Raw genomic sequence first — 13971 nt, 5'->3', positions numbered from 1 at the left:
TCATTTGCAAATTAATCTTTTGACTAGTCGATGGGTTGAGTTCCACAGAATAGTCGACTTACTCAAATCTGCACTCCAGTAGGCAAAAAGCGCTCCGTCCCTCCTTGTGGCTAAGCAGTACTGTACAGCCACATATGGGGTATTTCTACATTCAACAGAACTTGTGTGACCAATTTTGTTGCCTTTTTTTTACCCATTTCCCAGTGTCAAAATGTAATGTCTGGGTCTAAAACAAAGTTTTTGTGGTAAACATACCGTATATACTCGTGTATAAGCCAAGTTTTTCAGCACATTTTTTTGTGCTGAAAATGCCCCCTCGGCTTATACATGAGTAATTGTCCCAGTTTGTGGAGGGGGAGCGGTGGAGCAGTGGATCACAGGAGGCAGGAGCCGGCGGCTGTGGCTAAATCTTGTGCCGGCAGCTAAAGAGAAATGAATATTCACTGCACTGGCACGTGCACGCCCATTTACAGCTGCAGCCACCGGCTTCCAGCAGCTGCCGGGCTCTATTGGATGTTTGCTCATTAAGGTAATGAATATTCACATCTCTCCACTCCCATAGGCTGGAGACAGTTGAATAACAAGGTGCGGGGAAACGTGATTGCCCTGCCGGAAGAGCTGCTGGAAGCGGAAAAAGATGCTGCGAGGGCGCGCAGGGAAGGTAAGTAGGATGTGCTTTTCTCATGGGCAGCCATACATACAAGGATGGGGAGTAGAAACTACACATACAAGGGTGGGGATAAGGAGCCACGCATACAAGGATGGGAATAAGGAGCCATGCATGCAAGGATGAAGATAAGGAGCCAAGCATACCAGAATAGGGATTAGAGGAGAATGTATTTTTCGAGGCAAAATTAGGTGCCTCTGCTTGTACTCCGGTCGACTTATACACGAGTATATACGGTAATTATTTTCTCTTCACTGCCCAATGGGATAAAATTCTGTGAGGTACATGTGGTGTAAATATGATCACTTCAACCCTAGATGAATTCATTGGGGGGCGTAGTTTGCAAAGGGGGGGTCACTTTATGGCAGATTTCGCTGTTCTCAGGGGCACCCTCAAACCATTTCAGCAAATTCTGAACTCCAATATGGTGCTACGTTCCTTCTGAGCTTTGCACTGTGCCTCAGAAGTAGTTTTTGACCACATAGGGGATTCGTGTACTCAGGAGAAATTGCGTAACAAATTGTACTTTCCATTTTCTTCTATTATTCTTTTTGAAAATGAATAACTTGGAGTCAAAGTAATATTTTAGTGGAAAAAAAAAATTAATTTTCCATTTACTCAACCCAATCTTATAAAATTCTGTGAAGGGTTAAAAATGCTCACTAAACCACTAGATGAATTCCTCAAGAGCTGCAGTTTGCAAAATGGGGTTATTTGTGGGAGTTTTTGCTGTTTTGACATGTAAGGGGCTCTTTAAAAGTGACATGGCATCAGCAATCTATTTCAGCCAAAAGTGTGCCCCAGAATTCAGTTGGCTTTCCTTTCCTTCCGAGCCCTGCTGTGCGCCTACACAGTAGTTTTTCACCACATATCTAGTATCCTTGTACTCAGGAGAAATTGCACACTGAACTGTACAGTCCATTTTCTCCTGTTACCCTTGTGAAATTTCAAAATGTGGGGCTCAAGCAACATTTTTTTGAGAAAGTAAAATTTTGATTTTTTTCTTCCTCATTGCCTTAATTCCTGTGAAGCACCTGAAGAGTTAGTAAACGTCTTGAATGCGGTTTTGATCACTTTGTGAGGTGCAGTTTTTAGGATGGTGTCACTTTTTGGTATTTTCTGTCACATTGGCCCCTCAAGTCATTTCAAATGTGATGTGGTCCCTAAAAAAATTGGTTTTGTGAATTTTGTTGGAAAAAATAAGAAATTGCTGATAAACCTTTAGGCTGTGTGCACACGTTCAGGATTTTTCGTGTTTTTTCGGCGGTTTTCCGCTATAAAAACGCGATAAAACCGCTAAAAAAATTGCTTAAATTAAAGGGAACCTGTCACCCCCGTTTTTGGAGATTGAGCTATAAATACTGTTAAATAGGGCCTGCGCTGTGTGTTCCTATAGTGTATGTAGTGTACCCCGATTCCCCATGTATGCTGAGAAATAACTTACCAAAGTCGCCGTTTTCGCCTGTCAATCAGGCTGGTCAGGTCGGGAGGGCGTGGTGACATCGCTGGTTCTTCCTCAGCTTTACGTTGGTGGCGTAGTGGTGAAGACACAGCGCGCGATCTGCGCTGTCATCCCTTTCGTCGGTGGGGGCGGCCATCTTCCTGGGGCCGCGCGTGCGCAGATCGAGTGCTCTGCTGCACGGGGCTTCAGGAAAATGGCCGCGGGATGCCGCGCGTGCGCATTAGAGATCGCGGCGGCCATTTTCCCAAAGCCGAGTTTGCATCTCGGCTTTGGGAAAATGGCCGCCGCGATCTCTAATGCACACGCGCGGCATCCCGCGGCCATTTTCCTGAAGCCCCGTGCAGAAGAGCACTCGATCTGCGCACGCGCGGCCCCAGGAAGATGGCCGCCCCCACCGACGAAAGGGATGACAGCGCAGATCGCGCGCTGTGTCTTCACCACTACGCCACTACGCCACCAACGTAAAGCTGAGGAAGAACCAGCGATGTCACCACGCCCTCCCGACCTGACCAGCCTGATTGACAGGCGAAAACAGCGACTTTGGTAAGTTATTTCTCAGCATACATGGGGAATCGGGGTACACTACATACACTATAGGAACACACAGCGCAGGCCCTATTTAACAGTATTTATAGCTCAATCTCAAAAAACGGGGTGACAGGTTCCCTTTAAGCATCCTATTATTAGAATGCAATCTGCAATTTCAGAGCACATGTTGCGTTTTTTTCCGCGGCGGAATCACATTCCGGAAAAAAACGCAGCATGTTCATTCTTTGTGCGGAATCGCGGGGATTCCGCACACATAGGAATGCATTGATCCGCTTACTTTCAGCATGGGGCTATGTAAGCAGATCATGTGTGGTTGGTACCCAGGGTGGAGGAGAGGAAGGAGACTCTCCTCCAGGCCCTGGGAACCATATACCTGTAAAAAAAAAAAAAGGATTAAAATAATAAATCATGATATTCTCACCTTCCGGAGGCCCCCGCAGCCTTCCCCGCTCCTCGCGATGCTCCCGTCCCCAGTAATGCCTTGCGGCAATGACCTGTGATGACGTAGCTGTCTCGCGTGATGCTACGTCATCTGGGGTAATTGCCGCGAGGCATCGCTTGGAACGGAAACATCGCGAGGAGCGGGAACGTTGCGGGGGCCGCCGGAAGGCGAGAATATCACGATTTTTTTTTACATTTTTAACATTCTATCTTTTTACTATTAATGCTGCATAGGCAGCATCAATAGTAAAAAGTTGGTCACACTTGTCAAGCACTATGTCTGACAAGTGTGACCAACCTGTCAATCAGTTTGGCAATTCCAGACGTGTGCACATAGCCTTAGCCTTTTGGATATGTGCACACATTGCAAATTTTGCTGCAGATCCGCAGCGGTTTTGACGCTGCAGATCCACAGCTGTTTTCCCTGAGTTTACAGTACCATGTAAACCTATGGAAATCAAAATCCGCAGTGCACGTAGCCTTCTAACTCCCTAACACAAAAAATGTTGAAAAAATAATGCAGATATAAAGCTGACATTTTAAATGTTATTTATTTACTATTTTGTGTGATTTAACTCTCTGGTTCAAGGGCATAAAAATTAAGTTTGAAGATTGTTAAAATATTGGCATTTTAATGAAAATTTTTGCAAACACAAAAAATAGCTATATAAATTTACTGCCAAGATAAAGTACAATGTGTCATGAAAAATTGTCTCAGAATCAGTGGGATCCATTGAAGCGTTCCAGAGTTTTTACGATATAACGTGACTCTGGTCAGAATTGTAAAATTTGGTCTGGCAGGAAGGTGAAAACAGGCTTGGGGGTGAATGTAACCCTCCACAGACCAGGAGTTTGCCTATGATTTGCAATGCAATAGTCAGAGGTGCCCATTGTTTCCAAGGGCCCATATTTTTTTTTTCATCACTGTGCATCTTCTGATCTCCTTGGCGGAGGAACGCTGTAAGGTGTTTTTTTTTTTTTTTTTTTTAAATAAAATTAAAGGGGTTGTCTGAGACTTTTACATTTGATGGCCATATCTGATCGGTGGGGGTGTGACACCCAGCACCCCGCTAATCAGATGCTCTCAGTAATTGATGCCCCTATAATGGCTCAGTCAGATGGCCTTATAAATCAGACTGAGATCAGAATGCAATGCTCATGATGGCCGGTGGCTGTCCCAACTCAAGTGTGACAGCTTCATAGAAATACATGAATCTGTCATGCTCAGGTCAGGAGAGCCGCCTCTGGTTACTGCAAGCATTGAGCATTGCGTCCGATCTCATTCTGATTTATATGGCCTTCTTAATCTGCTCTAATGAGAGGTTTGTTTGTTTGGTGTGATACTGCGTTACAGCCTTTTCTAGACATTTAAAGATAATCAGCAGCTGTGCACAAAGGTAAATATATATGAATATATAGGTGTGTATTTTATATGGGGGTCTGTATGATTAGTACATTGTATACATTGTATAAAAAAGGCAGCAGTGTAGGGCTCAAGAGTGGTGTAAGGAGACAAAAGGTAGGAACCTGAAGTACAACACACAAGAACTAAAATCAGCACCAAGGAAGGTATAAGGACTTGTTCCACATATTGCTTTTCTGCGGTGATTTTTCAGTGTGTTTTTCTCCAAAAAAAAAGGGATCCTAACAACAAAGAAGAGGTCAGACTGGACACCTCCACCTGGACGCAACCCTCATTTGTATAAATATATAGACCCCTTCAGACATTTGATAAAATCCACCATCATAGATACTAACAGGACACAAGCATCCAACATCCGTGCCCAGGAGAGAAAGGCCATACAGTCTCTGAAAACCAACAAAGAAATCATCATCAAACCTGCTGACAAGGGAGGTGCAATAGTCATGATGAACACATCAGACTATATGAAGGAAGTAAACTGACAACTTATGGACACCCGCTACTACAAAAAATTGGAGTCGGATCCTACACATGATTATTACAAGGAACTAAACAAGTTGGTATCTTGTCTGCCCGACGAATCCTGATACCAGATAGTCCAAGGGCAGGGACATTCTACATGCTTCCCAAAATCCACAAATCTGGAAACCCAGGAAGACCAATTATCTCATGTGTGGGCACCCTTACTGAGCAGGTATCTGGATGGGTAGAGGGTATTCTTAAACCACTGGAAAAGGATACAATGAGCTTCTTTCAGGACACAACTGACCTATTGAATAAACTATCAGCAATAGGTCCTCTACCAGAAGGAACCATCCTGGCCACCATGGATGTGGAATCTTTGTACTCCAATATCCCACACAAGGATGGAATAAATGCCTGCAAATTCTTCCTGGAAAACACAGGGACGGATTCAAATTCTGTGGTGAAACTTATGAAATTCATCCTCACCCACAATTACTTTGAATTTGACAAGAAGATCTATCTACAGGAGACTGGCACAGCAATGGGAAGTAAAATGGCCCCACAGCATGCAAATCTTCATGGCCAAGCTTGAAAGTGACTTTTTGTCCTCATGTCCCATCAGGCCTCTGGCATACTACCGCTATATTGATGACATTTTAATCATATGGATGGAGTCTGAGCCACGGCTAAAGACGTTCCATGAACAGTTTAATCAATTTCATCCTACCATCAACTTGACACTCCACTACTCCTGCACTGAAATTAATCTTGCCTTGCGCAGGCGTGTACTACGGAGCACATAGAATGAACTTCAATCCAATATTGCAGCCAGCATGCAGCCAGCGGGTAAGGAAAGGGTGAATCAAACGCCCGAAAACTCCGCCCATATGACCGAAAACCGATCCCGCCAAATTCAGGTGACAGGTTCCCTTTAAATGAGAAGGTGTGTCCAAACTTTTGGTCTGTACTGTATATATGCACAATACATAGATATCAAGATGTCAGTCACATATATAATTAGTGCTTGTGTATCTTACTGTACATGTATTTTAGTACTAAATAAATTATTTTATGTAAAAATTGGCGTGAGCTCCCGCATTTCCAAACCAGCAGAGGGGCAGATGTTTATAGCCTGGATAGGGGGTAATACTCATGGAGCTTCCCAGGCTTTTAATATCAGCTCTCAGCTGTATACTTAGCTTTTACTGGTTATTAAATTTGCAGAACCCCCTAAAACAATGAAGTAGGGTCCTCCTATAATTAGTAACCAGCAAAGGCTAGACAGACATCTGCGGGCTGATATTAATAGCCTAAGAAGGGGCCATCAATATTGCCCCCCCCAGGCTAAAAACATCAGCTCACAGCCGCCCCAGAAAAGGCACATCCATAAGATGCGCAAATTCTAGCAATTAACCTCGCTCATCCCACTTGCCCTGTAGTGGTGGCAAGTGGGATGATAGTTTTTTTTTTTGGGGGGGGGTGGGTTATGTCACCTTTGTATTGTCAGGTGACATCAAGCCCCGAAGTTAGTAATGGAGTAGCGTCAAAAAGCCCCCATTGCTAACCCCATAGTCATATTGTCACATTTGTCATTGCCAACAAAGGATATATAACAAAATGTTGAGATGAACTTTTGTTAATGACCTAAGGGTATGTGCACACGATGCAGATTTAGTGCAGATTTAGTGCAGATTTAGTGCAGAACTGCAGCAGATTTTTCTGCAGCAGAGACGCTGCAGAACTGCACTGTGATTTACAGTACAATGTAAATCAATGTGAAAAAAATAGGTATTAAGCTTACCGTTAATGATGTTTCCAGGAGTCCATCCTGACAGCACCCTGGAGGACGTCCTCCTCCCCTTGCTGGGACAGGAAACACACGAGTTTAAAAGGTCAAGTCGCACCCACAGTCCTCAGTGTTGTAACAAGAACCGCCTCAAGGAAATGCAGAAAAAATTTTGTTTAATGGTAACAAACATATTACATTATAACCAGGAACATATTACATCATATGCTAGGAATAGGTTACAAACATGCTAGAATACCATGCATAATATAATAATACAGGGAGGGAACTACCCGTGCTGTCAGGATGGACTCCTGGAAACATCATTAACGGTAAGCTTAATACCTATTTTCCAGGACGTCCTCCTGACAGCACCCTGGAGAGTACCAAAGCACCTCCTCGGGGTGGGATTACCGCTTGGAGAACCTTTCTCCCAAATGCAGTATGCTGACCAGACAAAACATCAAGTTTATAGTGTTTGCAAAAGGTATTGGCACTAGCCCATGTCGCGGCGTCTGCCCTCTCTGCCCAAGAAGTAGCTATCCCTCTAGTCGAATGTACATGGAGACCCTCCGGAGGAGAGATCCCTTCAGATTGGTAGGCCTCAGAGATTAGCGACGTGATCCACCGTGCCATAGAGGCCTTAGAGGCCTTTTTACCCCTATTCTTGTCCCCATACAAAATTAATAGGTTTGGGACAATGCGCCAAGCGTTGGTGGCTGCCAGGTAGTCTAGAACTGCCTGCCTGACATCCAGCGAATGAAGGGCCTTTTCTTTAGCATTAGCAGGGTTATTGCAGAAAGATGGTAACACGATCTCTTGATTTCTATTTTTAGTTGTTCCTACTTTTGGAATAAAAGAGGGGTCGAGTTTAAGAATTATACAATCCTCTCTAATTTGGAGGTATGGGTCCCTAGTACACAGGGCCTGAATTTCCCCCACCCTTTTAGCCGTAGTCACTGCCACAAGAAATGCCGTTTTACGTGTAAGAATGGAAATGGGCCTATTATCCACTAACGCATAGAGGTCTTTGCAGAGAAATCTGAGGACCAGGTTAAGGTCCCAAGAAGGTGACATATGTCTGATAGTGGGGCGCAACCTCTGGGTGGCTCTGATGAATCTAACTATCCATGGGTGTGACGCTAGGGGATAGTCAAGGAAAGAACTAAGTGCCGAGATCTGCACCTTTAATGTGCTTGGTTTAAGACCTTTGTCAAACCCAGCCTGCAAGAAATCTAAAATTCTGGGTAAGTCGGGAGTGCCTGCCGTAACCTCAGACCTGCCACCCTCCAGACAGAACCGTCTCCAAATTTCCAAGTAAATTGCTGACGTAACAGGCTTCCTACTAGACTTCATAGTAGATATTACTTGGCTCGATAGGCCCTTTGCCTTCAAGATGGACCCTTCAGGATCCATGCCGAGATGGAGCTTCTCTGGGTTTGGGTGGAATACCGGACCCTGGTGGATTACGTCCGCTCTGAGAGGGAGCTCTACTGGATTCTCGATTGCTAGCTCTAGTAGAAGGGAAAACCAACTCCTTCTTGGCCAGTATGGAACGATCAATATGACGAGAGCTCGATCCTCCTTGATCTTTCTGAGAACAGCCGGAACTAACGCCAGAGGGGGAAATGCATACGAGAGAGGTTCCGTCCAGTCCTGGCTCAGAGCGTCTATCCCTTCCGGAAGATCCCTCGGGTTCAGAGAGAAGAATTCTGAGACCTTTGAATTTCTCCTGCTTGCGAATAGGTCTATACAGGGGGTTCCCCAGCGAAGACATAAGTCCTGGAAGACGTCCTGGTTGAGTTCCCACTCTGTTGCAGACACCTTTCTTCTGCTGAGATAGTCCGCTATAACATTCTGGGAGCCCTCCAGGTGGACTGCTGAGATAGAAAGGACCGATCTTTCTGCCCAACGAAATATCTTCTCTGTCAGTTCCTGAAGCGCATGGTGTTTCGCACCTCCTTGATGTTTCAGGAAAGAGACTGTTGTCACATTGTCGGACATTATCCTGACATGACGATTCTCCAGGATGTGTCGGTTCCTTCTCAAGGCTTCCCAGACCGCATATAGTTCCTTGAAGTTGGAGGAGCTGTGGATGACGTCTTCCGGCCATCTCCCCTGAAGGATCCTGTCTTCTAGGTGAGCTCCCCAGCCCCAAGCGCTGGCGTCTGTAGTAACTACTACGTAGGGATCTGTGGACCATAACACTCCTTTTCTTAACTTCTCTGGCTCTGTCCACCAGAGGAGAGACCTTCTTACACGATGTGATAGTTCTAAAGTACTGTCCAGAGAAGACAGACTCCTGTCCCATCTGGAAAGAATCAATTTCTGCAGTGGTCTTGAATGGAACTGAGCCCATCTTACGCACGGAATACAGGCCGTCATTAGGCCGAGGACTCGCATGGCCGTCCTTGTTGTCACCCTGTGCTCCAGCAGGAGCCAAATCTGAGACTGTATTGCAATCAGCTTGGACTCGGGTAAGAGGGATATTCTGTTCATTGAATCCAGACATACTCCCAGAAAAGTCTTCCTGCACTCTGGAATTAAATCGGATTTCCGCCAATTTATGACCCAACCAAGTTCTTCCATCAACGAAATAATTCGGTTCCTGTGGTCTGATAGAACTTCTGGCGTTCTTACCACCAGGAGAAAGTCGTCGAGATAAGGGATTATTCTGATCCCCTGATTTCTTAGGAAAGCGACAATCTCCGACACCAGCTTTGTGAAGATACGAGGTGCTGAGGCAAAACCAAATGGAAGGCACTGAAACTGGAAGTGACAGGTCCCGGACGGCAGAACTACCGCAAACCTCAGAAGCCTCTGAGAAGAAGGGTGGACGGGAACCTGATAATAGGCACTCTTTAGATCTAGAGTGCACATCACAGCATTCTGATCTATTAGGAGTATTGCCGAACGGATGGATTCCATACGAAACCTCTTGTACCTGACCCAGGCATTCAGAGGTTTCAGATTTATTATAGTGCGAGATTCGCCAGACGGTTTCATTATGGAAAAAAGGGAGGAGTAATGCCCCAGGCCTATTTCCGGAAATGGTACCGGAATTATGACCTCTGAGGAGAGCATCTCCATTAGGTCTATCAACATGGGAGAGTCTCGCGATACTACCGTAGGACTGATGAATCTGTCTGGTGGGGGGGAGTAGAGCTCGATATTGTAGCCTTCTGAGATGGTCCGAAGGACCCACTGATTTTGGGTGATCCGGGCCCAATTGTGCGAAAATTGGCGGAGCTGACCCCCTATAAGACTGGCGTCATTGCGATTTAGATTTTGAGGAAGGGCTGAAGAAGAAACCTCTGTTTCTATAGCCCTGGCTACGGGAGCCCCTATAAGATCCTCTATTGGATCTGCCTCCTCTAAACTCAGACTGCCTCCTGAAGGGGAATCCTCTCCGAAAGGACTGGGGCTTCTTAGATTTCTCCTCTGGAAACCCCTTCTTTTTGTCGGAGGCTGACTCCAGAATAGTATCCAGGGAGGGTCCAAAAACCCTTTCACCTGAGAAGGGAATTGAACATACCGTATATACTCGAGTATAAGCCGACCCGAGTATAAGCCGACCCCCCTAATTTTGCCACAAAAAACTGGGAAAACTTATTGACTCGAGTATAAGCCTAGGGTAGAAAATGCAGCATTTACCGGTGAATTTCAAAAATAAAAATAGATGCTCCATACCGTTCATTATTGCCCCATAGATGCTCCATATACAACTGTGCTATATAGAATGCTCTGCACCTTTGATTATGGCCCCATAGATGCTCCTTATAATGCTGTGCCATATATGCTCTGCACCTTTGATTATGGCCCCATAGATGCTCCTTATAATGCTGTGCCCCATATATGCTCTGCACCTTTGATTATGGCCCCATAGATGCTCCTTATAATGCTGTGCCCCTTATATGCTCTGCACCTTTATGGCCCCATAGATGCTCCTTATAATGCTGTGCCCCTTATATGCTCTGCACCTTTATGGCCCCATAGGTGCTCCTTATAATGCTGTGCCCCATATATGCTCTGCACCTTTATGGCCCCATAGGTGCTCCTTATAATGCTGTGCCCCATATATGCTCTGCACCTTTATGGCCCCATAGGTGCTCCTTATAATGCTGTGCCCCATATATGCTCTGCACCTTTATGGCCCCATAGGTGCTCCTTATAATGCTGTGCCCCATATATGCTCTGCACCTTTATGGCCCCATAGATGCTCCTTATAATGCTGTGCCCCTTATATGCTCTGCACCTTTATGGCCCCATAGGTGCTCCTTATAATGCTGTACCCCATATATGCTCTGCACCTTTATGGCCCCATAGGTGCTCCTTATAATGCTGTGCCCCTTATATGCTCTGCACCTTTATGGCCCCATAGATGCTCCTTGTAATGCTGTGCCCCTTATATGCTCTGCACCTTTATGGCCCCATAGGTGCTCCTTATAATGCTGTGCCCCATATATGCTCTGCACCTTTATGGCCCCATAGGTGCTCCTTAGAATGCTGCTGGTGCTGCCATAAAAAAAAAAAAAAAATCACATACTCACCTCTCTTCTCAGGACGCCGGCGCTTTCAATAATTACCTGCTCCTCTGCGGCTCCGTCTCCAGCACTGACGCTCAGCAGAGGGCGCGCACTGACTACGTCACAGCGCCCTCTAACCTGAGCGTCATTGCTAGAGGACGCTGCAGACGGAGCCGGAGCGAGGAGCAGGTAATTATAGCGCTGCGCTCCCCTTACCTGCTGCGGCGCGGTCCCTGCAGTCCCTGGCTTTTCCGGCGCTGCAGCTTCTTCCTGTAATTGAGCGGTCACATGGCACCGATCATTTACAGCAATGAATATGCGGCTCCTCCCCTATGGGGGTGGAGCTGCCTATTCATTTCTGTAATGAGCGGTGCCATGTGACCGCTCAGTGCAGGAAGAATCTGCAGCGCCGGAGAAGCCAGGGACTGCAGGGACCGCGCTGGGAGCAGGTAAGTATAACTACACAGCCCCCGCACCCCCTCCCCTGCTGACACCCGGGTATATGACTCGAGTATAAGCCGAGAGGGGGACTTTCAGCCCAAAAAAATGGGCTGAAAATCTCGGCTTATACTCGAGTATATACGGTAGTTTAGATTTAGAAGCATTATCCCCTGACCAGGACCTTAGCCAGACCGCCCTCCTAGTCGCGTTAGATAAGGAACTGCATCTGGCCGAAAATCTGACTGACTCAGCAGTCATATCGGACAGATAAGCCGTGGCAGATTTCATTATAGGAAGAGAATTTATGATTTCGGATCTCGGGGTCTTATTGGATAGGTGCTCCTCCAATTGACCCATCCATAGATACATAGACCGAGCTACCGAAGTAGCAGCTATATTTGTTTTTATTAAAGCCGCAGAAGATTCCCAGGCTCTTTTTAACAATATGTCAGCCTTCCTATCCATAGGATCGCGCAGGTTTGATGAGTCCTCAAAAGGTATGGCCGTTTTCTTAGCCACCTTTGACACAGGAACGTCTATTTTGGGAACTTCGTCCCATAATTTTATGTCTTCAGGCTCATAAGGTAGACGAGCTTTAAAGTCCTTGGATAACACCAGCCGGCGTTCTGCCTCTTTCCACTCTTCCAGAATCATGGCCTTAATGTGCTCGCTAACCGGAAATACTGTCTGCTGACGTGACATAAGTCCCCCAAACATCAAGTCCTGCCTGGTTTGTGGTTTAGATGTCTCCTCTATTTGCATAGTGCATCGCACCGCCTGCACCAGATCATTTGTGTCTTCTGCCTGGAAGAGGTATTTTCTTTGATAATCTTGGCTTCCTGACGGAAGCTCTCCCTCTTCCTCTGAAACAAAGTCCTCTGAGTTAGACTTGTCCTCAGAAGTAACCTCCTGTTCTCTTAAATCCTGCTCCCGTCTGGCCCGCTTACGGCTGGGGATAGGACTGGATTTCTGCACCATGGTGGACAAAGAAGCTTGTACTTCTTCGCGTATAAGGGATCTCATTTCAGCCAGCAGTGTGGGTTGCTCGTCCCTTACGACCTTAGCTGTGCAGTCCCCGCATAAGGATTTCCCATGGGAGTCCGGGAGCTTCATATTACAAAGGGGACATCTAGAGGATTTCCCAGATGCCTTGCCGGATTTCTTAATCTGAACAGGAGGACCCGCGGGGTTTCCCTTATCCTTAAATGACATAAGAAGGGATAAGCACTGGGGTGAGCCTGCTTCTGCATATAGATAGGGGAACTTGCGCCATGCGCACTTACCCCCTCCTCGGTTGGAGTGCTTGTTTCCATGATGAGGGTAGCAGGTCCCCGCAGCTCTCAGCGCCAGATCAGGAGCGCTTCTGCCGCTGTGCGATTCACTGCACGCTTTCCCCCGCACATACAGCGTTACCGGAAGTAGCGGTAACGAAATGCCGACGGACCGGAAGTGACGCGTTCTGACGACTTCCTGCCTGGAGACGCCGTTCTGGATACCACGCTGCCCAGGATGGCCGCACACCGCGTGGATAGCGTCCGCAGCCGAGAGCCTCCCACCGGGAGGAGCGGCTGCCACCAGGAGCCTCGTCCCACTCCTGGTCTTTGGAGCAGAGGGACCCCCCACCGGAGGGTTTCTGCCCTGAGCCTCTTGACAGGGGGAAGGGTATTGGCAAGCCGCACGATCCCCCTGAGCTCCGGTAAGTCCTGCGCAGCTTCTCACTCGTGCGTCCCTTCCTTGGAGGGACAGGAAAAACACTGAGGACTGTGGGTGGGACTTGACCTTTTAAACTCGTGTGTTTCCTGTCCCAGCAAGGAGGAGGACGTCCTCCAGGGTGCTGTCAGGAGGACGTCCTGGAAAAAAGCTGTGCACATGGTGCAGAAAAATCTGCGCAGAAACGCTGCATATTTCAAAGAAGTGCATGTCACTTCTTTTGTGCAGTTCTGCAGCATTTCTGCACCCCTCTATATAGAAATCCACAGTGGTAAAATCTGCACAAAAAACTCACCTGCGGATTCTGACAGTAGATGCAGATTTAGTGCAGAAAATTCTGCACCACATTTCCTACGTGTGCACATAGCCTAATACTTATTTTCCATCATAATTTGAAAAATAAATTTTGCCAAATCAGACAAGGTGATTTTCTGGATGTGTTTTCTCAATTTTGACTCTTTGTTGTGGTCTACCTATAATGGCAATTACCGGCCTCTCTCA

At 46.6% G+C, this 13971-nt stretch overlaps 1 protein-coding gene across 6 annotated transcripts in view; it reads left to right on the top strand.

Moving 5' to 3' along the window:
* The window catches only part of EPS15L1 (epidermal growth factor receptor pathway substrate 15 like 1), a 393851-nt gene that overhangs the window by 16793 nt on the left and 363087 nt on the right, over positions 1 to 13971 (top strand). For 2 of the 6 annotated variants that reach the window (XM_069767733.1, XM_069767730.1), the window contains exon 1: positions 562 to 661. The exons of the other annotated variants lie outside the window; for them this stretch is intronic. In XM_069767733.1, coding sequence (XP_069623834.1) covers positions 638 to 661 — 24 coding nt within the window. In that variant the 5' untranslated portion in view covers positions 562 to 637. Of the gene's footprint in view, positions 1 to 561; positions 662 to 13971 lie in introns of those variants that run through there. 6 annotated transcript variants of the gene reach the window in all.

This window comes from Ranitomeya imitator, chromosome 1 (genome assembly GCF_032444005.1).
Source record: "Ranitomeya imitator isolate aRanImi1 chromosome 1, aRanImi1.pri, whole genome shotgun sequence".
NCBI lineage: Eukaryota > Metazoa > Chordata > Amphibia > Anura > Dendrobatidae > Ranitomeya > Ranitomeya imitator.
The sequence above is the reverse complement of the archived record's forward strand: the minus strand, read 5'-3'. Positions and strand labels throughout refer to the sequence as shown.